The 25,308-nt window shown below is 62.1% G+C and overlaps 1 protein-coding gene across 4 annotated transcripts; it reads right to left on the minus strand.

The window, feature by feature from the left end:
* Window positions 1-4,105: 4,105 nt before the first annotated feature.
* Window positions 4,106-22,603, minus strand: SEMA4A (semaphorin 4A). Of its 4 annotated transcripts, none has more exons than XM_016166282.2 (15): window positions 22,547-22,603; window positions 18,837-18,995; window positions 17,092-17,252; window positions 15,792-15,851; window positions 15,424-15,522; window positions 15,128-15,233; window positions 14,226-14,342; window positions 13,778-13,902; window positions 13,466-13,638; window positions 12,424-12,577; window positions 7,784-7,964; window positions 6,339-6,457; window positions 6,092-6,249; window positions 5,737-5,837; window positions 4,106-5,365 (listed from the first exon to the last, which is right to left on the minus strand). In XM_016166282.2, the coding sequence occupies exons 2-15, from the start codon at window positions 18,967-18,969 to the stop codon at window positions 4,773-4,775; spliced, it is 2,280 nt and encodes a 759-aa protein (XP_016021768.2). In that variant the 5' UTR covers window positions 18,970-18,995; window positions 22,547-22,603; the 3' UTR covers window positions 4,106-4,772. The 4 variants fall into 4 exon arrangements, with proteins under 4 accessions (XP_016021768.2, XP_016021770.2, XP_016021769.2 ...); XM_016166284.2 differs by lacking the exon at window positions 22,547-22,603 and adding an exon at window positions 19,839-20,664; XM_016166283.2 differs by lacking the exon at window positions 22,547-22,603 and adding an exon at window positions 19,563-19,831.
* Between the last annotated feature and the right edge of the window lie 2,705 nt (window positions 22,604-25,308).

Here is a 25,308-nt window from a genome sequence, read left to right on the forward strand (position 1 = left end):
CATTGATTTAAAACAAGAGGAAGAGCTCTTTAAATGGGGGCATGGGAGGTCTGGAGTGGAGTCAATTCATTTCAAAGTAGATATTTCCACAACTGAATAACAAAAGGACATACAACCAAATTTTCAAATGGCCAAAGGACTCTAGACCTTCTTCCACAGGAGAAGTACAAATGGCCAATAAGTACATGAAAAGCTGGTCACTATCATTAGTGATTAGAGAAATGCACATCAAAACGACAATGAGATCCCACTTCACGCCCCCTTAGATGGCTAAAATGAAGACAGACAGACAAACAAAAACCTTGGAAACAACTAGTGTTAGCAACAAGGATGTGGCAAAATTGGACCCCTCAGACGTTGTTGGTGGGAATGCAAAATCGTGCAGGTGCTGTGGGAAAGCAGTTTGGCGGTTCCTCCGAAAGTTAAGCAAAGTTACCGTATGACCCAACAGTTTCACTCAGAATATATACCCAAAAGAACCAAAAACAGATGTTGAAACCAAAACTTGTACAAGAATGTCCATAGGAGCACTCCTCACAGTGGTCAAAACTTAGAAAAAGGTGGCGATACACATCCACATAATGAAATGTTATTCAATAATAAAAAGTCATGATGTATTGCTACATACGACATGGATGAGTCTTGAAACCACTGTGCTAAGTGAAATAATCCAGACACAAAAGTCACCTCTGGTATAATTCCATTTATACAAAATATGCAGAATAGGCAAATTATAGAGACAGTAGATTTGGTGGCTGCTGGGGACTGTGGCGGGGGAGAGTGGGGAGTGACCGCTTAATTAGTGCGGGGTTTTATCTGGGGGTGATGAAAGTGTTCTGGGATTGGAGAGTGGTGATGATTGCACACATTGCGAGTGACTACATGTCACAAACAGTAAATTTTTGTTATGCGTATTTTACTACATAAGAACATTTGAAAGTGAATTTTCTTATATGTAAGCCAAGTCATCATGCTGTGCACGTAAAATTTTTACAATGCTATATGTCAATTGCATCTCAATAAAAGTGGGAAAAAAGATACTGTTCTTCATTAAATATGTCTTTAAAAAAATATTTGCTGCCTCTAGGATAGATCCCTCCTCAAGTCCAGATCTGTGCTGACAGCTGCTTCAAAATACCTAATGGAGATTTCGAACTTAGTGTGATGGATAGTTGTCAGTTTGGCTAGGCTGCGGTACCTAGTCCTTCAAACGCTAACACCGTTGCCGTGGAGGGATGCTGTAGGTGTGGTTACCATCTGCGATCAGCGGAGATTACCTTGATAATGTAGGTGGGCCTCAGCTAATCAGTGGAAAGGCCATTATGACAAAACTGAGGTTTCTCCAAGGAGAAAATTCTGCATCAAGACTTTAGTATCAAGCTCCTGCGCCGTGATTCCAGACGCGCCAGCCTCCGCCATAGCCCAATCAGTTTCTCGAAGGATCTGTATTGGAGAACCCCAACTGACATCTAGCGTGTCCAACCAGGGCTCCTGTTCTCCCCCACATCTCACCTACCTGCTGTCATCTTTACCTCAGATAACCGGCGGCTCCATCCTTCCATTTGTCCAGACCAAAATTCTGGGAGTCATCCTCGAATGTCCTTTTTCTCACACATCCCATGCAACCCACAATGAAATACCATCGGCCTTATTTTAAAAATATGTCCAGGTCTTGACCACTTCCCATCGCCTGCAAAGGACCACCCTGGTCCCAGCCGCCCCGCCATTATCTCTCACCTGGATTATTCTAGTAGCTTCCTCACAGGTGTCTTCACCCTTGCTTCTGCTACATTCTAATCGCGATAAAGCAGCCAGAGTGATACTTCTAAACTCAGACTCCGTCCCTCCTTTGTTCAAAACCCTCCAGTGGCTTTCCGCTAAGTCTTTACGATGGCCTCCAGGGGCCTACAATCCACCCCGCCCCCCAACTCCTATCAGCTTTCTGCTTTATCTACTGCCTCAGGACCTTGGCACTGGCTGCTGCTTCTTTCTGGAAGTTCCTACAGACACCCACAAAAGCTTGTGTTCTCGCTTACTTCATTGTTTCATTGTTCGATTCAGCCATTGTTCAACCTTCGTCTTATCAGTGAGACCCACTCTGAATCCTGCTTAAAACTGTAGACACACGCCCCTCCCACTCTCGTCCTTCCTTCTCCAACTCACCTCCACAGCACATTCTCTCTTAAATACCTATTATTTGTCTCCCGCACTAGCATGTCTGGTCCGCGACAGCAGGAATCGTGCGTGGGTTGTTCCCTGATGAGCCCTCAGCACCCAACGGTGCCTGTCACGTAAATATTTGTTGAATAGATGAATGGAGTTCAGCACTGAGAGAGTGCCGCCTCGGGCGAGGCACAGAAGCACAGGGCGGCGGCCGCGTCCAGGAGGGGGTTTGTTCCCAGGTGCGCGTGGGGCGCTGACTCTGCGCGGGAGGTTAGGGAAGCACCACAGAGAAGGAGGATCTGTGTGGGAGAAGTGACACGACCCGACCCCAGCCCAGTGCCCCCGCCACCGTCCCACGCGGCCCCACAGCCCTTGGCCTCGGGGTCATCAGGGAAGCCGCTAGAGAGGAAGCCTCCAGAGACGGTGCTCGAGAACTGAAAGCCAGGCCTCGGGGTACAAGAGTGTTGGGTAATGGCAGGAGGCAAAGGAGCCCGCAGAGGAGGAAGAAAGAACCAGAGAAGCCGAGTAGCCCCCCCGGGAAAGGAGCCAGAGCAGATGGGTCTGCCGGTGTCTGTTGGCAGATGGGCGGATGAAGAAATCGTGGTCTATACAGTGGAACAGCGTTCGGCCTCAAAAACAAACGAAATCCTGTCACGAGCTACGACGTGATTCCCCTTAAACGAGGGACCTGGAGTCGTCACATCACAGACACGGCTTTGGAGGGCAGCTGCTGGGGGCTGGGAGCCGTGGTTCCGTGGGGCAGACTTTCAGTTCTGCAAGGTGAGAAAGCCCTAGTGGCCCCGCACACGATGACGTGGCCACTACCACGGGCTGCACACCTACGCATGGCTCGGGGACGCATTTTGTAGCATTTTAACCACCTTTTCTGTGTGTGCTTTTAACTACCTTTGAACCATTTCTTGAAAACTCAAAAAAAGAAGCCATAGAAGGGAGTTGCGAATTTAGGGCTGTCAGGGTGTGGAGGCTGCACAGGTGTCAAGACCCGTTAGGGCTTGTGGGCGATTGTGAAATCATCTGAGCAGAGAGGCGAGGCGAAGCCAGACCGCAGGCAGGGGGGCGGGGGGCGGGACAACCCCGGGCGTCGCGCGGGGAGCAGCCGGCCAGAACCTCTCCTGTGTGTGGTGCTAACAGGGCTGGGGGGAGCAGGCTGACGGGTGCAGTTTGGGGGTGTCGTTTTTTTTCTACAGAGAAAAAAATACCTAGCGCCCCTGAGGCCGGAGAGGGGAGAGGAAGCTGAGGAGCGCTGACCTGAGGGACGATGCGAGGGCCCTCGCAGGGAGAGGCGGGGCCCACGGCCCCGGGTGGCCTTGGCCGGAAGAGGGACACGTGCCTGTGTGGCAGGCGAGCGGGCAGGGCGTGGCGGGGGGGGTGGCCGGGAGGTGCCAGGCGGGGGTGGCCGGGAGGTGCCTGGCGGGGGTGGCCGGGAGGTGCCTGGCGGGGGTGGCCGGGAGGTGCCAGGCGGGGGTGGCCGGGAGGTGCCAGGCGGGGGTGGCCGGGAGGTGCCAGGCGGGGGTGGCCGGGAGGTGCCTGGCCTTCCTATAAATCCCATCCTGCTGCAGGAGGGCGGGGGACCGAGCTGGCGTCACGAGCACCGTGGGGGAGCCGTGGGAGCGACGGGACAGCAACCGCGGGCCCAGCAGGGAGACCTGCCGAATCGGTGCCCAGCGGTGGACGAGGCGTCACCGGGCCATCTGGTCAGCGCCGGGCGCTGGCGCGAAGGCGAGGTCTGGGGTACGCGGGAGCGACGGCTGGGGCGGAGGGAAGGGCCGTGGGGCTGGCTGGGGGCGGGGGGCAGGAGCCGAGGCTTAGAGTTCTAGCGAACCGCCGCCCCACACGCCCGGCCCTCGTCCCTTCCCGTCCTGGGATGCCCGGTCCCCGTACGCCCCGCAGTCCTCCGCCGGAGCACGGGCCAGCACGGCACTGATCGTAAGCTTTGTTTTTTTAATAAAAAATAAACTGTCTGTGACAAGCAATTTTCTGAATCCAAAAACAAAGGGGAGGAGAGAGGTCAAAGGGTCAGCCAGGTGAAGGCGCGAACAGGCTCAGGTCAGCCCGCCAGTCTGGCCGGGCCAGAAGGGACGCAGCCTGCTGGATGCAGCTTGCTCCCGGAGCGGGATGGGAGGCCGGGCCGAGGAGAGACTCCCTGTGGCGTGGCACGGCGTCCAGGGCAGCAGCAGGGGCAGCTCCCTGCAGCCCCCCAGGGAGCTCCGGGAGCAGGGCACATCGGGTCCACGGTGGCAGCTGCTCAGGGTGAGTCTCCAGGGGCGGTGACGTGCTTGCTCGCGGCTGCTCGGAGGCTCGTGTCCGTGTCACAGGCGCCGGTAACAGCCACGCGTCTCAGGGTCCCCTCCAGGTCCTCTCACAGTCAAGGTCCAGGCCCGGGGCGGCCCCCACCTGGGGCCCATATGCTTGGTAGAAGGCGGCCCCACGCGGGAGCCGGCGCTGCGCCCGGCCCACTGCGGGGTGGAGAGGCTGCTCTTGGGGGAGACGGTGTCCTTCACACGGCGCCAGCCTGCTCAGGTCCACACCGCTCCGGGCCCCCAGGTGGCACGGCCAGGCGCCACGCCGCCCCGGCCTGTGCCCAGAGCTCACACCACCTCGGTGCCCAGGCGGTCGCCGTCGACACCCACGCTGCTGGCCATGGTCCTGTGCCCGTTGGGAGGTGGGAGGTGCTGCTCCCTGCTGAGGGGGGCCTTCTCCCCCGGCGGCAGGGGCCCACAGCCCTGGACCTTGCCCCGGCCTCGCAGCGCCCCCAGTGGGGACACCAGGAGGAGGATGAGGGCTGCAGACAGCACCAGGGCCAGCAGCGTGGTGACCACGAGGAAGTGCGGCCAGTAGGACCGCTGGGCGGCCGGGGCAGCCCCGCCGCCCACCCTGGTCAGCGGGGCCTCCACGCGCTCCCGGGGGATGCCCGCCAGGTCAGGGGCCAGGGCCAGCTGCTGGTCCCGGCTGTCCACCCAGTAGGAGACCACGGGGTACGAGAAGCCGTTCTCGGTGGCCCAGCACTGGTAGAGGCCGCCTGCCCCGTCCCTCAGCGCCAGCAGCAGGGAGCCGTTGTAGACCACGGAGGAGGCCCTCGGCGCCGGGGCCGGGCCCTGGCCCCAGTGGTAGGAGGCCAGGGCTGAGAGGTGGGGGCAGGGGAGCTCCAGGATGGAGTTGGGGACGGCCAGGACTTCTTTAACTGTGGGCATAGGAAAGGGGGCAAAGGTTAAGGGGGGGAGAGGGAGGTGGGAGAGGGTCTCTACCCTACTAGTGGACTCCCGACTCACACCTCCAACTCTCATGTCAGCTCCCAGCTCAGCCCCGCTCCAGTCCGGACCCCAAACTACCCTGCAGCCCACCTGAGCCAGCTGACGCCACAACCGACTTCACCTTCCACCCCGAGTCCCGGCCGGGAGCCCCCACCCTTCTCCCTACAGCCAGGACCCAAACCCGCCCGACTCTGGGTGTTGGGGTCTCAGCCAGGCGGGCGCTGGGGGAGGAGATGGGGCGAGACCGCCCGCCCTGCCCGGAAGTCCTCCCGAGCCCTTGCGTCTCCGGCCCCACACTCACTGATCTGGGGGCGGCTCTGAGGCGGGAGGCTCCTGCCCACGGGGCCGTTGGCGCACGCCCAGCCGGGGCTCCCTCGCTCCACGTCCTGCCTCCAGGACCTCCTGAGAAGGCGGGAAAGGGGAGAGCATCCCTGCAGTACATGCGGCGGGACGAGGGGGGGCGCCGCGGGGAAGAAGGGGGGGCGCGAGGCAGGACAGAGAGAAGAGACCCGGACGCTGGAGCCGCTCCAGAACTGCGGGTGCAGCCCACCCTGAAGGGCGGTCTCGGAGGGAGTGCATCCGGGGCCCTGGAGGGAGGACGGACAGGGGCACCCTGGGCAGAAGGGGTCCTGGGGCTGTCCAGGATGGGCACTCACGGGGCGGGGGTGGGCAGCAGGCGGCAGATTCGGGACTCGGGGTCCCAGGCACAGTGGGGGTCCCGGGCAAGGACGCAATCCATGCAGCTCTCGTACACACTACAGTTGGCTCGGGGAACCCTCACGACGCCGCCTGAGAAGCCTGCAAACACTGCGCCCTGGAAGAGAGACGGAGTGTCCCGTGCTCCCGCGTGCCTGCCCCGGACCCAGCGGCCCCGGCCCACCGCCACTGGAGGCCCCTCCGCACCTGGGTGGGGGCCAGCTGCAGGTTGAGAACAGGTTCCGGCCTGGGAAACAGCTGGATCTCCTCCACCAGATGCACTCTGCCGTCCTCGCTCACGACAGCCTTGTGCAGGGCACCCGTGGCTGCGGGGAGACAGAGAGCTGCCCATGTCCGCCCTTGGGCCCCGGCGGCCCTTCTCCTCCCGCCCCGGCCCGGATGGTCTCCCCGCAGTCACACGCTCTTCCCCAGGTGCCACAGGGATGGAGCGTGAGAACGGCTTCCAGCCCCTGCCCCTCGGTCCTGCTTTGCAATCGCCTGGCCAAACTCCGTCCCTGAAGGAACCCAAGTGTCCACGTTCTCCAGGACGTGGGGCGGTGGGCGGCGGGGCGCTCCTGTGGGCAAGCATGTCGCCCGCCGGCTCAAAGGCACTTCGGGGAGTTCTGCCCCGACCACCCTTTACAAACTGTGACCACCCCGACTCGCATTGAGGACCCCGCTCACGCTGGACTGATCTCTCCTGACACCCTGCATCACTGCCTTGGGGTGCTTACCGCCCGCCGCCCCGCACCCCACAAGGCCAAGCTGCTCTCCCCTGCTCTCCACATGGGCACTAGTCACAGGGCCCCCCCCAAGGCTCGGGGTCGCGCACGTCACCAGGCCTCCCACACACACGCTCGCAGTCCCCACCCTCCCCCCGACTCTCCCTCCTTCTGCCCCCCACGGCCGCGACGACCGCCTGAGTCCACCCCGCTCCGCACGCCTCCCACCCGTCAGCCTTACTCGCAGCTCAAGACCTGTGTCCCCTAACACGACTCCTTCACTCGGGGCTCCCCTTGCTTCCTGCCCACCGCCCAGGTCACCCGTCCCACCCCGTCTAACCCCCCTTGACTCCTGCGTGGCCAGCACAGCGGGGCCAGCAGAGCCGCCGGCCCTCCTCCCTGGCCCTGCCCACCCCCCCCCCCCCGCTCTCCTCCGTTCTGGCCAGCCCTCCCCCCCCCAGTTATCCACCATCTCCATCTCCCCCTCCACGGACCCTCACAGCCTTTCCGTATTTAACTTTCCGTGTTTAAGAAGAGAAGGCTGTCTGGACCCCCGCCCTCCTGCAGTCGCCCCCTCCCCCTTCGGAGCCAAGCTTCCCGGGGGAGCGACATCTGCACTGGCCGTGTCCAGCCCCCCTCGGCCCGCCCCCTCTTCACCTCCAACGTGGCCCCGCAGGACGAACAGCCCTGCAGAGGCCACAAAGCCCTCCCGCGCGTCTCCCCAGCCAGGCGGACGCAGAAAGCGTAGGCGCTGGGCTCTTTTGTTTCCCTGCTGCATTGTCAGAGCCCGGCAGGGTGCCAGGCACATAGTAGGTGCTCAGAAAACATTTCTTGAATGAATGCATGAATGAACGAATGCAGGTTTCAACCTGAGTGAGCGGCAGCCCCTGCCCCGGTGCCCTGAGGGATGTCCAGGGGCCCTTTACTCACTGGTGCCCAGGTACATGACCAGGTGGCTGTGCCCATCGAGGTCCTGGGCAGCCTCCACCGCCAGTCGCGTGTACTCCACACCTGACTTCACCAGCAGGGGCATCCCCACCACCTGCTCATCCATCAGGAAGTGCGCCTTCATGAAGGTCAAGGCTTTATCGGAGGAGGGGCCCGCCGAGCACTGCGAGGGAAGGGGGCAGGTCGGTCAGCTTGCTCCCTCCCTCCGCCTCCCTCTGGAGGGTGGGTAGTGGGGAGCTGCCTGGCTGGGAACCCCAGCACCCCAACGCCCGAGGCTCCAAAACCGTGAACTGGGCGTGGCGCCAGGGCGCGGCAGGCTGGCCGTGAGGACGGCATGAAAACTGCACACGGGGGAATCCGCAGAGCGGGCGGCGTGGACGAGGGACTCGCCAGGCGTTGGCTGTTCCCCCTCCGCGCCCGGGCGCCCTCGTCGAGGACTTCCGGCAGCCAGGAGCCGGCAGGAAGCGTGCCCGTTGCCCCAGGCTTGGCACAGGACCCGGCACATGGCTGGTGCCCAAGAAATGTTGGCCGAGCCGGTGACCGAACGAAGGGTGGGCAGAAAGGGGTGCTGTGGCAGGGCGCGTTCCTCGTCGCGGCCCGTGGGGACCGGCTGCAGGCCGTGGGACGAGCTCTTCTCCATCTGGGCCTCCTTTTCCTCACCCAAGAAGTGAGGAGGTTGGACCAGCTGTCTCTAGAGGCCTTGCCAACTGCAGCGTGCTGGGGCTCGGGGACTCCCGTGTCCCAGCCTTCGGTCAGGATACCTGTCCTCCAGGCCCAACAGCACCGTCACAGGGCCAGCGCCCACTCTGCCGCCTGCAAGCTGTGTTCTCAGCCCAGTCCCCTCCCCCTCCCCCGCCCCCGGCACAAGCTTCAAGTTCCTCATCTGTCAAGCGAAGGAAAAACATCTACGTCTCGCTCTGACGCCAGGATGCACGCGCGCGGTGGCCGCTCTCGCTTCCTCCCAGGGGATTTTGTTTAAAAGGCATGAACTACCCCAGGTGAGGGGACGGGAGAGGAGGCGAAAGCCCCACGTCTGGGCGGCTGGAAAGCAGACGAACAAATAGTAAAACACTGAGCAGGAAAAAAAAAAATCTCCTTAAGCTGGCCCCGGGGTGGCCCGCAACTACCCCAGTTCCAAGGTGGAATTCCTAAAGTTCATGAATCAGCGGCCCCGGTCACTCCGCACGTGGGGGAGAAGGCGGGCCGGACGATCGGGATCATGTGAAAGTCTAAAGAGTTTAAAAGGCAGGCAGAACCCGCAGCTCTGTGCAGCTGAGCGACCGTCCCTTCCATGCCCTGGCCCAGGACTGGAGGTTCGCGCTCTGGAGAGGGCGGGACAGAGGGTCTCTGGAGGGAGGACAGCGGTGAGGTGGAGGGGGGACCGCACCCTGAAAGCGGACTGGGCCACGCCCTCCACGCAGAAGACCAGAAGGCTCTCCTCTGGGGACAGACTCGAGGTCCAAGAGGAAAGACCTGAAGATGCTAGCATTAAAGGTCCCCAGCGAAACAGCCCAGCCAGACCGCCCTCGGCAGGGCCACGCCGGGGCTCCAGTTGCCACGTCACACCCAAACCACAGACTTTCCCAACAGCGCCGTGGGCCCCCGCTCTCACGTGTGAGTCGACAGCCACGATCGTGAGAGACCAAAGCCAACACACGGGGAAAACGAACGAGTCATAAAACCGGAGAGGAAAACGAAACGGAGAGACGGCAAGTCCGCAGCCGAGTCTCATCACGACTTAGGGGAGACGGCGTCGGGATGAAATGGCCTCAGAGGCAGCGTCCTGGCTTGGGGGTGGGGGGGGGGATGGGCAGCCGAAGGCACCAGCCACGCGGCCACGAAGGGCGCCTTGCTCCCCCTCCCCCACCCCCACTTTAATCTGATCAAGTCTCCGGAGCCGACCGACCACTAAGTCACAGAGAAATACTCAGATGCCACCACCGACACGCAGGATCGTCACGGTCCAGATGGTGGAAAATTTTACGTGACAAATAACTTACAAGAGAAAAAAAAGAAGACAGAAAGAGAACATCTAGATTACAAGAGACTTAAAAGAACAACGAATCCAAACTTATACAGCTCTTATTTGGAGTTTGATTCAAATAAATTAACTGTGTTTTAAAATACTCTTATGACACCTATGAGATGATTAGAAATCTGAACACTGAAATGCATGTTAGATTAATGAGTCGTTAATTTGGGGGTGTGATAATGGTACTATGAGCATTTTTTAAGCTCTTATCTTTTGGGGATGCATGCTAAAATGTTTATGGATGATGTAGTGGCCTGAATGGTGCCGCCCCCCAAAAGAAGTCCATCTAAAACCTGTGAATGTGACTTTATTTGCAAAAAAGGGTCTTTGCAGATATCATTTAAAGTTTGAGATGAGTCATACTAGATCACTACGGCTATGAGTTGGAGCTGCCTGATGGGTATATGGAGGTCCAGTACACTCTTCTGCTTACTTTGCATATGTTTAAAGTTCTCTATAATCGAACATTTTTCTAAAAGAGATATTTAAAGCTCGAAAAAAAAATCTAGGAAAGTATATATATATTAGCAGAAGTTAAAAATCTGCTAGGAAGGTCAGAAGAGAACATTGAGACGCTCTTTCCAAAAAGCAGAACAAAAGCAAAGCCTTTGAAAGTAGGAAAAGACGTAAAAAGTTAGGGGAGCTCCAGGAAGGAGTGAGGACGTGCCGTGTGGTATTAGAGCGTCGGCTCCGTGGGAAGCTTCTGTCCGTTTTGTTCATTCCTGTGTCCCCAGTGCCCAGGACGGTGGCACGCAGCCTCCAAAAACAGCTGTCGAATGAAAAGGAAATAGGAGGAGATAGCCCAAGAAAACTTCTTAGAACTGCAGGAACTAAATTTCCGGGCCAAAAGGGCAAACTGGACGCCCAGTACAATTAATGAACAGAGTTCCTTCGAAGCACAACACTGTGATGTTTCAGAACAGCCAAGAACAAAGGAAAGGCACTAGGAGATTCCAGTGACAGAAAAACAAACAAACAAAAGCAACAGGTGGCATTCAAGGCGTTAGGGATTAGAACAGGTGTGGCTTCTCCCCAGCAGCGCAGCTGGAAGCTAGGAGATCCTAGAGTGAGGCTTCAGAGTTTCGAAGGAAGATTATTTCCAGTCGAGAATGACATGTACACAGCAAAACTCTCCAATATGGAAATAGAACAGAGACATTTTCGGACGTTCAAGGTCTCAAAAGATTTCCCCACTGTGCGCCCTCTTCTAGGAAATCTGTGGAGGCGAACCTCCACCAAAGTAAGCTAGAGGGGGGAAAAAAGCAGTCGCAGCAGCCACGGGCTCAAGGAACACGCGTGATCACAAGAAACAGGCCGAGCGAGCCTACGGGCACGCCACGCCGAGCATGCCCGATCTCGTCTGGTCTGGGGAGCTAAGCCGGTTAGCGCTTGGATGGGAGACCTCCGGGGAAGACCAGGTGCTGTCGGCATTGAAGAAAAAGAAGAAGAAGAAGAAAAGAAACAGGCAGAGGGAATGCCCTATGATCCAGGTGGCAGGCGAGCCGGATGCAGAGGGCCCTGGGCCAGGCTGCAGGAGACAGGGAGGGACTCCGGGGAGGTGAGACTCTAGGGGACTGTCTTTCAGGAGAGATTCAGATAATTGAGGAAGAATTTGGGGTTAAAGATAAGAGCTTAGGAAACAAAGCAAGCAAAAAGAAAAAAAAATCAAGATAACGACTAACCCTTCGGAAAATCAAAATTCATGCAAAAGGAAAAGTAATCAAGGCTTAGTACGTGGCTGATCTGTGAATAGTGAGAGTCGCAATATAAATACTGATCTAACCAGAATTGCCACAGACCTGCGGAGGTGAGGGGCGGGGTGCTGGCGTGTTGGCAAGGCGGCTGGGGGCAGGGGGCGGGGCGGAGGCCCGGTTTGCAGCGTTTGCTGGTTTCCCTGGTTTATTCTCCGCCAGGGCTGATTTCAGGCCACCAGTGTCACCTCACTGGACTCGCATTTGGAAAGAGCTGCGCAGAGGGGGTGTTTGCTGGTTGCCACGGGCCAGCCCCAGGGCACCACCCTAACCTTCCAGAGCAGGGACTCAACAGACACTGCCTGGGGCTGAAAGGACAAGCAGCAGCAACGGGACTGCGACTGCGCCACTGAGGGTTCGGAGATAAACACTGGCAGGACCAGCCAAAGAGCTGAGGCCGCCGTCTCCAGAGGGGGACGAGCGGAGGGCAGGGCACAGGGCCGTCTCCTGTCGCCAGCCCTGTTCATCTATCCGACTCCTTCAATGGGGTGCACGTACGACTCAGATCAGAAGCCAGTTAGATAAGAAAGGCAGTAGAGATACCCAGTACAGTCCTCGGCACAGTCCTCGGCACAGCCCACGGTCGCTCGGCCACAGGCCAGGTGTCTGATGTGAGCGCAGCTGGGTGGAGGGGGCCTGCCGCATGACAGAGGCGGCTGGACACCTGTCGAATGTGGGCACCCGGACTGGGCGTGCATCTGAGCAGACAGGACCAGCGGAGGCGCGAGCGCGCGCCGCCATTTATTACGCCACCACAGGTGCTCTGCTGAGGGCGCTGCGTGCCTCTGGCGGGGAGGGGCTTTGCTCAGTGCGTGTGTGTGCGTGTAGGGGGTACTCACGCTGCCTGGCCGGGGACTGATATCATCGGGGACCCCATGAGTAGTCCAGCGGGAAGTCTCTTTGTTCAGCTCCTTGTACTTCCCCTCGAAGGCGCGCTCGATGTCCTTGAGAGAGAAGGCACAGACAGCGGAGCTCCGGGTCCCGCCGACCTGCCTGGAGACGGCGCGAGGGCACAGTGTCCGTGATCTCCTGGGCTGTGCCAGGAAGCGCCCCCTCCAGCCCTGGCCCGCCCCCGGCGAGAAGCCCCAGGAGGGCACGAGTGCGCAGGGCTGGGCCAGCCTCCCGCTGCCTCTCCCGCCCCAGCTGCGGTGGTACAGGCCAGGAGGACCGCTGGCTCCGGCCCATCTTAGGATCTCCGGTGTGATCGTCCTTAATATGAGATATTAAGGATGTCTGTCCCCAGGGAAGGGTCGTAGGACCGGCTCCTGCGGGGCTCCACATGGAGCCTCCTCCTTCAGGTCCCGCAGAGAAACAAGCAGAGCCTGAGCACGAGCCTGTCTCGCCTCGCCCTGGTCCGTGGAGACGGAAGGTCTGTCTCTCTTGTTCTCTTTAACCTGACTGAGGCACGCACCGTGTTCTCAGTTCTGGACGCCACAGGCACCAGACCCTGCTCGCACCAGATATCTTTGGGACCTGGCATTGTCAGCAGGTATCTAAAACGGCTATATTTTTTGTCTTATGATGCTGACGGTGTTTCCCTCTTTGCTCTGGCCACTAGGAAGCTCGGAGCTAAATCTGTGCGCGGCACCCAGGGACTGCGAAAATGAGGAATGTGCTGACCCCATCCTCATCTTTAGCTTCTCCAATTCTCCTTTAATTCCCATCTCCTTATGGGCTTTCTTTTAACAGTCGCTTTCTGTAAGCCACCTCCTGGCCTTTTTGAACCGGACAAGATGTAAAACTAGTAGGACCCTCTCTGAGCTTTATTTTCCCGCCTACACGAAGCGCACGATCGAAGGTCCTTCTACGCGAGGCGAGGCGTGCGCATGTGCTCGGCCCCAGAGCCCGCACCAGCCCCCGCGTCCCTGCGCTGGGGCTCACCATTGAGAGGTGAAGACTGCGTAGACATGGGGACCGGAGGAAAAATTGCCCGGCAGCAGGACGGCGTGGCGGATGACGTTGAAGGGCAGCTGCCCCGGCTCGGTGCAGAGCAGCTGGGCCTTCAGGAAGGTGGTCCACTTCTTCTGCAGCAGCCTCTCGCCGCCCACGTCGTTCTACGGGCGTGGGCGGAGTCAGGGTGCCGCGCCCCGCCCTTCCCCTCTCCCATTGGTCGCTAGGCTCTCGGCCCCGCCTCCACCACCTCTCCATTAGCTCCTCAACGGCCAGCCCCGCCCCCGGCCCCCGGAGGCGCACCTTGCAGACGCGGGCCACACGGGACGTGCGGAGCTTGTCGAAGAACTCAAACTCGCTGGCCGTCTCCTCAAAGAAGAAGTAGACGACCTGGGTCGAAGGGATGGCGGCGACGAAGGAGGCGTCCGCTGCGGGGGCGGGCAGCAAGGCTTAGCGATTGAGCACCTGGGGGCTCCTTGCTGCAAACCCTGGGGTTGGCTCCCGAGGCCAGGAGAGGGGCGACCTCGGGTCCCACCGCTGGTCGAGGGTGGCCATGGGGGCTGGGCGGAGGGGACCGGGACTCCTTTATTTGCGGGAGACGAACGCTTCACGAGGACGGGCCGGTCTCCCTCCCTGCGGTACCCCAGTGCCTTGAACACAGCACACGGTCTACACTTGGGAATCAAACGGATCGCCAGCTCTCAGGCTCGCGGAAGGGCCAACCTGCGCTGGGTGGGGCTCGGGCACTTACGTTGCAGCCAGCGGAGGAAAGTGTCGGTCTTGAGGACGGGCTGGGGTCCCAGTGTGCGGATCAGGATGGGCTCGCTGCCCAGGAAGTTGTTCATGGTGCCCGAGTAGAGCGTCCCGTCTGGGGGGTAGAGAGGTGACCAGCTGCAGGTGCCCTGCCCTCTCAGACCTGCCCCTGACCGCCTGTGCTCACATCGGTCTCTGGCCCCCTCCTTGGTTCCGCTCTGCCCTGTGGAGCCCTGAAGCCCAGCTGACGCCCCCCCCTCTCTCCGCCGCCGCCGGGCACCCTGCTCCTCCTGCCCACAGCACTGCGCCCTCCCGCCCTCTGTGTCTGGCATGTTCCCAGCCTCTGCCTGGCTACACCCCGCACCTGACTACACCCCACACGGCCAGCTCAGCCACTTGCCGAGCAGAATCACTCATCGTTCCCGGCAGCTGGCTGCGTTTCCTTCTGCACCTTGGGTCCTACCCTCCGCTTCCTGGAGCACCCGCCCAGCCCATCTACCTGTCCTTCAAGGTCCCGCTCAAAAGCCAAGGGCCACCTCCTCCGAGAAGCCAGGCAGGCAAGTCCGTAATAGTTTGTGTCCCAGAGGGCACAGGGCCAGGATGTCTTCCCCGTAAGCCCACAGTTCTCAGCACATGTGGGCACACGGGAGCAAAGGACCGGCTCTCAGGCGTCTCGTCCCCCTGACACCCCTCCCAGCCCCTCCTCCTCTGCGTGTCTCCCCACTTCCATCTCTCTCCACCTCCTTTATGGCGGCTTCAGCAGGAACCTCTGGTCTTGTGTCCTGAAGCTTTTATACCCCTCCTGTCCCCAGCCTTTCAGGAAACTCTGTCGGAGTCCGTAGGTCACAGAGTGACCTGGGAAGACAGACATTGGGATGGATCAGGGAACCTGATACTCACCCACCAAGACAGCCGTGTGCTTGTGGGCGGGGTCGAAGGGGCTTTGGCCCTTCCCCTCCACCACCTTGTCCTCTGAGATGGGCAGCAGGTGCGAATCTTTGAGCTCCTGGTGGGAGGGGGAGGAGGGGTGGTTGGAACATGTGGGGAGGGAGGGAGGGAGGCACTGGGGCGCAGGGGGACATCGAAGCTCACGGGGCTGTGCCTCTGGGAGGCCAGCGGTTCCAGGGCTGCAGGGGATGCGCTGGGAGCGGACGCGAGCAGGGAGGCTGCGGGCCCATGGGCGCCAGGAAACTCACAATGAAGGTGCAGGCGGGGCTGAAGGCGAAGGTGCCGCAGACATAGAGGTGGGTGGCATTCAAAGAGACCAGCACACGGATAAAGTTGAAACACTGTGTCTGGGGGAGATAGAGAATTCGGGATAGACAGACAATTCAGGTCTCCAGCCCACTTGCCCCAAACTCCTGGGCCCCTGGAGGCTGCCCGCACTTCCCGGTGGGGAGGAGGGCTGGGCGGTGTGGAGGTGGCCTCTCTGCCTCTACCACGATGCAGGCGGCAGTCACGCAAACAAGTGGCCTCTGCTGCCAGCCCGCCCGAGGCCAGCCAGAGCTGGTCTGGAGACACCCGGGCTCTCTCCTTGGGTCCCTCTACCCCCACCTCTGCTCACCTCGTTGTTTTTCTTAAAGGCACATTCAGTCTTTTTTCTGTCACTGGCCGGCCAGGGTATCTGAAATGGGGAGTCGGGCGGGGGAAGAGAAAGGGACATGAGGTGCCCGGCTCTGATAGCTCTGACCCGCCGCCCCCTTCTTGGCTCTGGTATGAAATCGCCGGCAGGCAAGACCTGCCGAGGGCTGGAGCGAGGCCGGCCGGTGGCCAGGGCTGTGACTCTGTGACTCTGGTGCTGCTGACGCTCAGCAGGACACAGCTCCACGCCAGCAGGTGGCTGTGGGATCGGACCTGGGTTGGTGCCTGGGCTCAGCCACTTGATGGCGGAGCGAACCTGGTCCATTTCACAGGCTTCTGGCGGCCACGACTAGGTGGCCTATGAAAACCACCGGGGCAGGACGTGGCGTACAGCGAGCGCGGCTATTGTCAGAGCGCGCATTTCTGGGAAAACTTTAAAATGTCAGTTCCGGGATCGCACTTCAGAGAACCTGCATTTTCACCAGCACCCCATCCGTGCAGGTGGCCCAGAGACCACAGCGAGAGACACACGAAGGGGTGTGGGGGGCGGGGGGTGGGGGGGAGGGAGTGCAGGGGATGCGGGGGCGGGGGGGCTCCGCAGCTGCTGGCCACACCCTCTCCTCTCTTTTCTCTCTCAGGCCATGGCCCCTGCAGGGCGACTGTAATTTAACACCGGAGCTCCGGCAATTTCTACAAGCGGGTGGACCCGTCATCGACATGTTTGCACCAATGTTTCTCCCATGTGTCGATGATTTCAGTCATTTTAGCAGTCAATGCCGTTCGACCCGTATCCGCGCTGCCAGTGAATGGTGAGGCCGCTGGAGTTCTTCTTGTCTGTTACGCGGACCAGGTCTAGGTGCCAAGCATCGTCGCAGACTGTCGAATGCGGTGGACCCCACCCCCGCACAGCCGAACATCCGCATATAACTTTCGAGTCCCCCAAACTTAACTGTGGCCATCCTTCAGTATCCACAAGGGTTCTAGGCCCCCCACAATGCATATACAGTTGCCCTTGGTGTTCACGGATTCTGAACCGTGGGTCAAAAATACTGTTTTTGGTCACCAGTTGCTTAAATCCACAGATGGGAAACCCTGGGGTACAGAGCCAACTGTATATTTACTGAAAAAAAATCCTCACATGAGGACCCGCATAGTTCACACCCACATTGTCCAAAGGTCAACTGTAGAGATAACAGGATTGGGGTGGTTATTCACCCACAGCCAGCCCGGGCACAGGGCGGCCGCCGGCCCCCTCCCCACCCCAGTCCGGCCCGCGCCCTCACCATGCTCTTCAGCTGTGGCACACCTGGGTCCTGGACATCCAAGGCCAGAACGGCATCGCGGGCCCCCACGTAGAGGGTGCCTCCATCAGCACTCAGGAGCAGAGTGTCGAAGTCCTGGAGGCCCTTCTGGTGGAAGAGGCTCAGAGGCCTGCGGCCGTCCCCTGTTGGGAGGTGATGAGAAGAGGTGAGCGAGGAGCTGGTGGGGGGGAGGGGAGGGTTGGCGGGGTGTGGTCTCCAGGCCTTGCGGGGGTGGGGGTGGGGGGACAGTCCTCACCAGCAGCTCCCCGCGGCCTGCCCTGCTGGGCTTTCTGCGTTGAGCCCACAGTAGGGAGGACAGGCGGCCAGACACAAGGTAATGAGAGCCCAGGGCTGGGGGTGGGCGGCCCACACCGAGAGCCAGACAAAGGGACCGGACATAAAGTGAGACACGATGCATGCTCCCGGCTGCCGGCTGCCGAGGGGGACGAGGGGGACGCGGCCCTCCAGGGGGGCGGGCGGGGAGGTGCCAGCAGCCGCAGGCAGGAAAGCCAGGCACGGGCGGACCACGCGGACCACGCGTCTGAGCTGCTGCGGCTTGTAAGGCTCCGGGCTCGAGCCCACTTCCTTCCCCTCCCCGCCTGCAGGAAATTTCCCCACTAGAAGGAGGGCCGGAGGCTGAGCAGAAGGGACGCGTTTCTCCTGGGTCTCCGTGGGCAGAGGCGGTGAGCCTAGGTGCTCTCTGTCACCTTGGCACTGTGACCACCGGCCACCAGCAAGGACAAGGCGCCCCTGCAATCCTCCCTCATGGGCACATTTGACCTTTGCATCAGTTGGAGGACTGACAGGCTAATTATTACCGCTGGAGGCTGAGTCTTTGACAGGCTCACAAGGAGGAGTGGGGAGCGGTGTGGCAAGGCGCGGGAGGGCCGGCCTCCCCCAGAGCAGTGGAAACCCCCGTGAGGGATCCCTGACCACCGGCAGCATGACTGTGGATGGCTCATCTGCTCCCCATGGGACACCAGCACCTTGCCGGCAGGGGCCGTCCTGTGTGCGTGGGTGATCCCAGCCCCCACACGGAGGGGGCATCCCGCGTTTCCTTTACCATGTCGCCCCAGAAAGCAGCTGAAGACACAGCCGTGCCCAGGAGCCCCCGCCCCACGCCCCCTGCCCCACGCCCCCCGCCCCACGCCCCCTGCAGGGCCTGGGCCCTTTGCTGGATCTTCCCGCGGAGGCTGGAGGCCAGCAGCCGGCAGCCGCAGTAAGAAACCAGCCAAGCTGTGTCCACGGGGACCCGCGGCCTGTACCCCGGCCGGGCCACCCTAAGTCCTCACATCCCTGTGGCACCGGACGCGCCTGGCCCAGCATGATCTGTGGGGTCGGCTGGGGCCCAGCGCGTCCCGTGTCACCAGGTCCGCAGAAGTCCTTCTGGCACGGGCCTTGACCTTGGGGGCACCCGGGGACGTGAAAGCAGTTACGGGCTCGAGGTGCCCAGCTCGATGGCAGTGGGGTTTAAGGAGGGAGAGGAAAGCCCTGGTTTGGGAGAGCCAGGAGAGGCGGCGCCCTGGTCCCCTCTCCTCCCCGGGCTTGGCCTTCGCCCAGGCGGCGGCGCCTCGGTCCTGTCTGGGTCTCGGCCTCCGGTGCCGCTGCCTCACGCCCTCCACCTCTCGCCCTGGCCTCTCCGCTTCTCCATGTCCGTTCCTCGCCCCTCCCTCCAGCCCCCGGCCGCCTGCGGCCATCCCCACACTTCTGGGTCATCAAACACTTACCTGCGAGGTACTTGACCCTGGGCACGGGCCCCTGCCCACCGTCCCCCGCAGTCCCCGGCAGCAGCAGCAGCAGTCGGAAGAGGAAAAGGCCCAGGAGGCTCCAGGGGTCCGGGCCCGGGGCCAGGGGGGCCATGCTCAGCCTCGGGCCGCCCGCCAGCTCTGGGGAAACAGCAGCAGACGCTCTGGCAGACGGCCCTCACCACATCTGCCCCGACCACATCTGCCCGGGACCAATCGGAGAGCCCCAGGCAGCAGAAGTGTCTGGGAGGGGGTGCCGGGGGACAGTTTCCTTTTCAGAAAGCCCTCCGGGTCTCACTTCCATCTCCCACACGGGGCACAGCCTTGGCCTGCAGCCGCGCCCCCCCATCCGTGGGAGCCCAGCTGTTCCCCTCTGGCCTCCTGCTACCTACAGCCCCACGCCTTCTCACCTCACTCACGGAGGTCCTTGTCCCCTGCTCTTTGCCCGCCTCCCTCCCAGGGCCCAGAGTCCAAACCACCGCCCCCACCCCGCAGGGGACTTCGTGGGGAGCAGATGCCCGCGCTCGAAGCCCAACTCTCCTGGCACTTTCGGAGCCTCACACTCACCCCCCGCCCACCGACGACCCAAGCAGGCGGACCGCGGCAGGGGCGGCTGTCTGTCTCCCAGCCTCTGCAGCTGCCCACCCTTGCCCTGGTCTCCGTCCCAGGGGACCACCAGTCTCCAGCCACCCATCTCATCTCACATACCCTCGAGCCAGCCACAGAGCAGAACCAGGCGTCCAGACTCTGGGGCGGAGGTGCCATCCGAGAGAAAGAAGTGAGCGGGGGTTCCCGGGCCCCAGAGGCAGTGGGCAGAGGCTTAACCTGGCTGGGTCAGCGGTGAGACCCCCCAGGTGCCCATTACTCTGAGCCAGCACCGGCAGAGGGAAACCGGGAAACCGGAATTTCCACCTCTCGAGTTGTGACAGGTCTCGGGCTTGGGCGGAAGTTGGTAGATTGGGAGGGGAATGAGAGGAGACACACCTCTTTCTTCCCCTCCGTTCACCTCCGTCTCTCCAGCAAGTTTAAAAGGCCAGGAAGTTTCTAGGTCGCCTCTGCCATTCCCTCGTCCCCTCGCGTCCTGTCTAACCAGCCGGGCCGCGGCGTCTCCTCTGGCTCAGCGTCTCCAGGCAGGGCGCGCGCCCCACCGTTCGCGGTCCCCTTTTCGCGTGCCCAGGAGGTAGGGTCTCACCACTCCCACCTACTGGGAAGTCTCTGCACTGGCCCGACTTCCTTTCCTTTCGATTTTCGTTTTTTAAAACTGAGATGATTGCGCGGGGCTCTCCCCCGCGGCTTCGCTGACGAAGTCCTGGTGAGGGCCAGTCCCCTTCACCCCCATGGTGGCATCACGCCGGTGGGAGACCCAGAAAATTTCCCATCTGAGCTCATACTTCTGGAACACACTTCTGAGGCACCCAACTTCCTCATGGTGGCTGGTTGCCCCTTCCGGAAGGCGCCAGGGGAAAACTCATCGTGCAGGGTTCACGAGGCCTCCAGCACCCAACTCCGTGACCTACAAAGGGGGCAGCTTCCTGCCCACTCAGCCCAACAACTGACTGCCGGTTAAAGAGCACAGCCACCCCAAGGCCAATGCCACCCCGAGGCTAGTCCGACTCCAATAAATCACTGCCTCCTCCTTAAAGCACCTGTCTGACCGGCAGGAGGTCCCTCCTGCTGTGTGGACAGCTCGGCCCGGGCTGACCCTGCAACGCCTGTCGAAGGCTGCTCAGCTGCCTCTGGTTCTCGGTCATTTCCCTGTGGGGTGGACCCCTCCTGACAGCTGTTTCTGTCCAGACTTGCCTGAGACTCCCCCAGACTCTCATGGAGGCTGGTCGCCAGGTCCTTGAGAGAAGCCATGGGCCACCTGCCCACCCCCCAGAATGTCTTCCTGACTCTCAGAATAGAGGGGGAACCCCCACCCGGACCCCGCCTTCTCTGTCTCCCAAGCCCAGCTCAGATGTGGGCCCTACCCTGCCCCTGGGCCTCCATATTTGAACAGATTAGCTTATCTGGGTCACTGGGAGGGGTTCTGTTGGGGGGTGAAGTGGGGAGAAAGTTCCAGCCCCACCCTCCCAGCCGAGGCCCTGGTCCCACCTCCCTGGAAGGCTTAGCACCCTGGTCCAGGGCCCCCTTCCCCAGACCCTCCAGCCAGCCAGAGTTGTCTGCGCTGTCAGGCCTCCAGCCACTTCTGCAGAGAGCAGCTCCAGGACCCCACTTCCCAGAGGAGGAAGGTGATATCACACAGCCAGAAGCCGAGTTAAACCCAGACGGGCTGTTCAGAGCTAACCCCTGAGCCACACTGCCCGCCCAGCCCTAGTCGGGACCTCAGCCTCTCAGATGGAGAAGGCCAGCCTGTGTATGTGGGGGTGGGGGGACCGAGCGCCAAGTCCTCTGGGTCAAGATGCAGTCTCTGGGGTGACCCCTGACCCCTGACCCCAGAGAGGACGGGAGCCTCTGCGGAGAAAGGCTGTCAGGACAGGTACCGGTGCCTGGTGCACCCTGCCTGCCCAGGGCCTCCTTCCCGGCGCCTGGTGGGGAGGCAGCCCCCGCCCATGCCGCTCCTGCCCGCCCCGCCCCGCCCCCACCCCACCCCCTGCCCCTCTGGTGGGGGCAAAAGGGAGGCAGGCCGCAGTCAGTCACGCCGCAGGGGGCGGCGGCGGCTGGCAGGGCCCACAGCTGGGGCCGGCTTCGTGGGCTCCGGGCCGGAGCAGCCACACAGGCCCCCGCGCAGCGGCCCCACGCCTCGTCTGGCGCTCCGCTGCTACCGCCTCGCAAGCCTGGCCCTGGGCCAGGGGCCCGGGCCGTCACTCTGCACCGGGCTCCCAAGCGATGCGGCAGGTCCTGCCCACAGCGCTGACAAGCTCAGAGCCCACGGGCCCCCAGCCCTCTCGGGACAAGTGGGGAAACCGAGGCCTGGGAGCGCAGCTGTCTGGGCCGGTCCTGTCGGGCCAGGTGCGGGGTGGGGGAGGGTCAGGGAGCAGGCGACGGGGCCATGGCCTTTCCCAGCCCCAACGCAGGGGTTCCCCAGCTCCTTTCCCCGCAAGCCCTGGAGCCCAGGCTGGGCACACTCGGGGGACCCCCGCCCCAGCCCCCAGACCTCATCAGACAGGCTTCCTGGCCCAGGGAAGATTCAGATGTGGGGAGGCCTGGGGAACACGCGGTCGCTCCGCCCCCCGCCCCCGCGCCCCAGGCCCTCACAAGGCTCCTTCTCTTCTGCGCCCCTGGAGCTGGGATGCCTCACTAAGGGGGGGCTCCTAGACCCAGAAGAGACACCGCTAGAGCGCGACGACCCGGCAGAGCCCCTCGGGATGGCCCAAGAGAGCTCCGTCCGGGGCAGCGGCAGGGCCCCCGCTCCCCTTCCTCAGCCGCACCTGCCCGCCCCTCACAAACCTCCATCACGGTCACAAGCAAGTCAAGGCAACTTCTATTCATCACCTGGAGGGCGCGAAGCCTCTGCTCCCCAGCACCCCCGCCTCGTCCCACCCCCGCTGTCTCCCGTGCAACCCCCAGCCCCTTACCGGCGCCTCCCAGGTCCTCTCCTCCAGGCCGACTGGCGCTGGGAGGCTGAGCGACCAAGCGACCACCGCACACAATGGCCCGACCCCTGTGTCCGCCCCCTCCTCCGGGCAGACCCCGTGCCAGACAATGGCCCGCCCCCTGCCCTCAGAGCTGAGGCGCTCCTGCCCCCTTACCTGAGCTTGGGGACGCGCTGCGTTTCCCTCCCCTCGGAAAGCCAGCCTGTGGTCTCCCAGGGCTCAGTCCTGCCACACCCCCGCCTCCCATCCCCAACCCCAACCCCATCCCGCCTCACTGGTCCTCAGTCGCCATGGCGACCGCATCTCTAAGTGGGAGGGACTAGAATCTCCCCACATTCTTCCTCCTCCTACCGGGTGTCCCCCTGAGCCCCACCTTCTGCGGCTCCTGGGTCCACATGTGGAGGAGGCGGGGGCTCCAGATGCTGGGGGTGCTAGCCCCTGGGGGGGTCACCCTTCAGCCCCCCGGGCCCAGTGGCAGGCGGGCATTGCAGAGCAGCTGTGCCCCATCTGGGATCCGGGTCAGCTGGGGCCGGTTTCCCTTGCGGTGGGTCCTGCTGGGTCTCCCTCTTTGTGGAAATGCAGCACACGCAGGTGCGTCACACCTGGATGCCAGCCAGCCTGACCCCATGCAGACCGGGTTTGCCAGGGCGGGGGCAAAGGAGCACATAAAATACCTCTGCAAATGAGACGAGAGAAAGGGCCTCTCACCTGTCAAGAAGCCTAAGAAGCCTCTTCTATTACTAGCACCCCAACTTCGGTGGGAAGGGGCACCCCTTCTCCAGAAGCCTTTGCCTAACCCCTTGACCTATTAGGAAGGGAAGGTTCGTGCTAAAAGAGGAGAGATGGGGGGCGGACTTCGGAAGGGGCCCTCCAGCGGAGCAAAGCGGGCAGGGATGAGCCGGACGAGCCGAGCCCGCCTTCCCCGCCCGCGAAGGACAGACGCGGGCTGGCGTCTGGCTGGGCTCTGGGAGCTGGGCCCGTGTCCTCTGCCAGCCGTGATCCTGAGCGACCCTACTGACCCACAGGCCCTCCCGTCCTCGCTGGACTCTCGACGTCTTGGTAACGTGAGGAGTTGAAAAGCCCCGTCCGTCTAGGTCGGCCTGTCTCACGGAGCGGAGACTGTGGAAGGGGCGCCAGGCGGAGCGAGGGCCCCGGGCCCCAGGCGCGGTGCCTGCAGCTCGCGTGTGCGCCGGGGCGGGGCGCGCGCGCGCTCTGACCCACGCGGTGGAGTGAACCTGGCTCTGCAGCCTGCCCGCGAGCAGCGGCGGCTCGTGTGCAGACTCAGTCACAGTTCTAGGAAGAGTGAAGTGAGTGTACCCGTGATGTCCCGGGGCACAGGGTGTCAGAGGCCGGTCCGCTTCCCTCTCGGGCGCGGGCCGCGGTGACCGGCGAGCTTCCCTGTCTAGGGCAGGGCGGGAGGGCAAGGCCTGTGCAGAAAGCGGAAGTGGCCTCCGCAGGAGCTGCCGGCACAGCCCCCCATCCCCCACCCCATCCCCCCATCTCTCCATCCCCCTCCATCCCCCACCATCCCCCTCCGTCCGGACTCTGCCACCCTCAGCACCTCCTCGCACCCTCGGGTGCCTGCTGCGTCAGGGGCTTCAGGCCCAGGGCTGGGACCCGTGGTGGGAGGGGCGGCAATCGGGGTGGTGGGGGGGGCGGCCTGGAGGAAGGGGAACGCGGCTCGAGGCTTGTAACTGCAGACCCCACCCCGCCCCCTCCCTGCGAGCGGCTCAGACACAGTGTCCGGCTGCGATTCTGACTGACCCGAGGCAGTGAAGCTGGGGCCCACGATCCCCCCCACCCCCGGCTGCGCTTTATCCCATGCCCCCCGGGGGCGGAGTGGGGTGCGGCTTCTGAGAGCCTCTCTCTGGCCTTGACTCATGGAAACCACAACCTGAGGAAGGCACTCAGCTGTCCCCATGAGGGAGCAGGGACCTGGTCTTGCTGGTGGCCACGGCTAGAAACTTGCTGGGGTGGGCTGGACCCCCAGGTCCCCTGTGTCCAGTTGCCGGGGGTAGAGAAGGAAGGGGAGCCCCATCTCCCCTGCCACTCGCACACAACTCCATCTCCCCAGTTTGCCAAGCCTCAGTTTCCCCACCTGTGGGGAGACGGGGAGTGGGCGTCCTATAGCTTCCGCTGCAGGAGGGGCAGGGAGTGGTGGAGGGGGAGGAGACCCACACATCCTGCCCCCCCCCCAGGCTCTGCCCCTCAAACTCCTCCATGCCCCCAGTCTGAACCAGAGGACCGCCCGGCCAGAGCCCCCGAAACTATCCCCAAACGCCCGTGTCCCCAGTGCTAGGAGACCGGCATCCTGCACCCCATCCCAACCCAGGGACCCTGGCCCACTTTTAAGCCTTACCCCTAGCCCAGCAGTGGAGACCCTCACCCAGGCGTCCGAGACCTCCAGCGGAGTCCGCACCGGGCAGGGGTGGAGCAGAGGCGGGCATGGCGGGGGGCAGGGGGCCTGCCAGCTCCCTCTGGTGCCCCAGTTCCCAGGCGCCTCTTAAAGGGCCCAACGCGAATTAGCCAGGGGCAGCTTAAAGGAGTGGGTGTAGAGGAAAGTGGCGGGGGTGGGGGAGGATCAGGTTTGCCAGGGGCAGGAGGGCCAGAGTGGGGGGCCCAGAACCCCCTCCGCTGCCCTGGAGGGCCCCAGATTCCTCAGTCTAGTTTTCCCTCGTCTCATGGGACCCCCATGTTGGCCACCCAGCTTCTGACCACCACCTCCTTGGATCCTGGCCCCTGCTCCCCTTGGGGCCCTGCCCACTTCCTCCCCCATCCCCCACATTCGTGCCGCCTTGGTCTCCGGCGAGGGCCGCCAGCTGGCACTGAGTGGTACAAGGCACGGAGCATCGGCCCAGGATTGTGCAGCCTGAGGCCCGGCCCGGAGGGGGAGGGGCGCCTTGCCCTGCTAAGTGCCT

Source organism: Rousettus aegyptiacus, unplaced genomic scaffold, assembly GCF_014176215.1.
Source record: "Rousettus aegyptiacus isolate mRouAeg1 unplaced genomic scaffold, mRouAeg1.p scaffold_m13_p_17, whole genome shotgun sequence".
NCBI classification, from domain to species: domain Eukaryota; kingdom Metazoa; phylum Chordata; class Mammalia; order Chiroptera; family Pteropodidae; genus Rousettus; species Rousettus aegyptiacus.

Bases quoted from the DNA above. Each gene is read 5' to 3' on its own strand.
- SEMA4A (XM_016166282.2), bottom strand. From the start codon at position 18,969: ATGGCCCCCCTGGCCCCGGGCCCGGACCCCTGGAGCCTCCTGGGCCTT. The intron at 13,639-13,777 runs GTGCGCCTCCGG...CCACGCCCGTAG, and splicing joins GTGTGGCCCGCGTCTGCAAG to AACGACGTGGGCGGCGAGAG. The intron at 12,578-13,465 runs GTGAGCCCCAGC...CGCCGTCTCCAG, and splicing joins GCAGTCTTCACCTCTCAATG to GCAGGTCGGCGGGACCCGGA.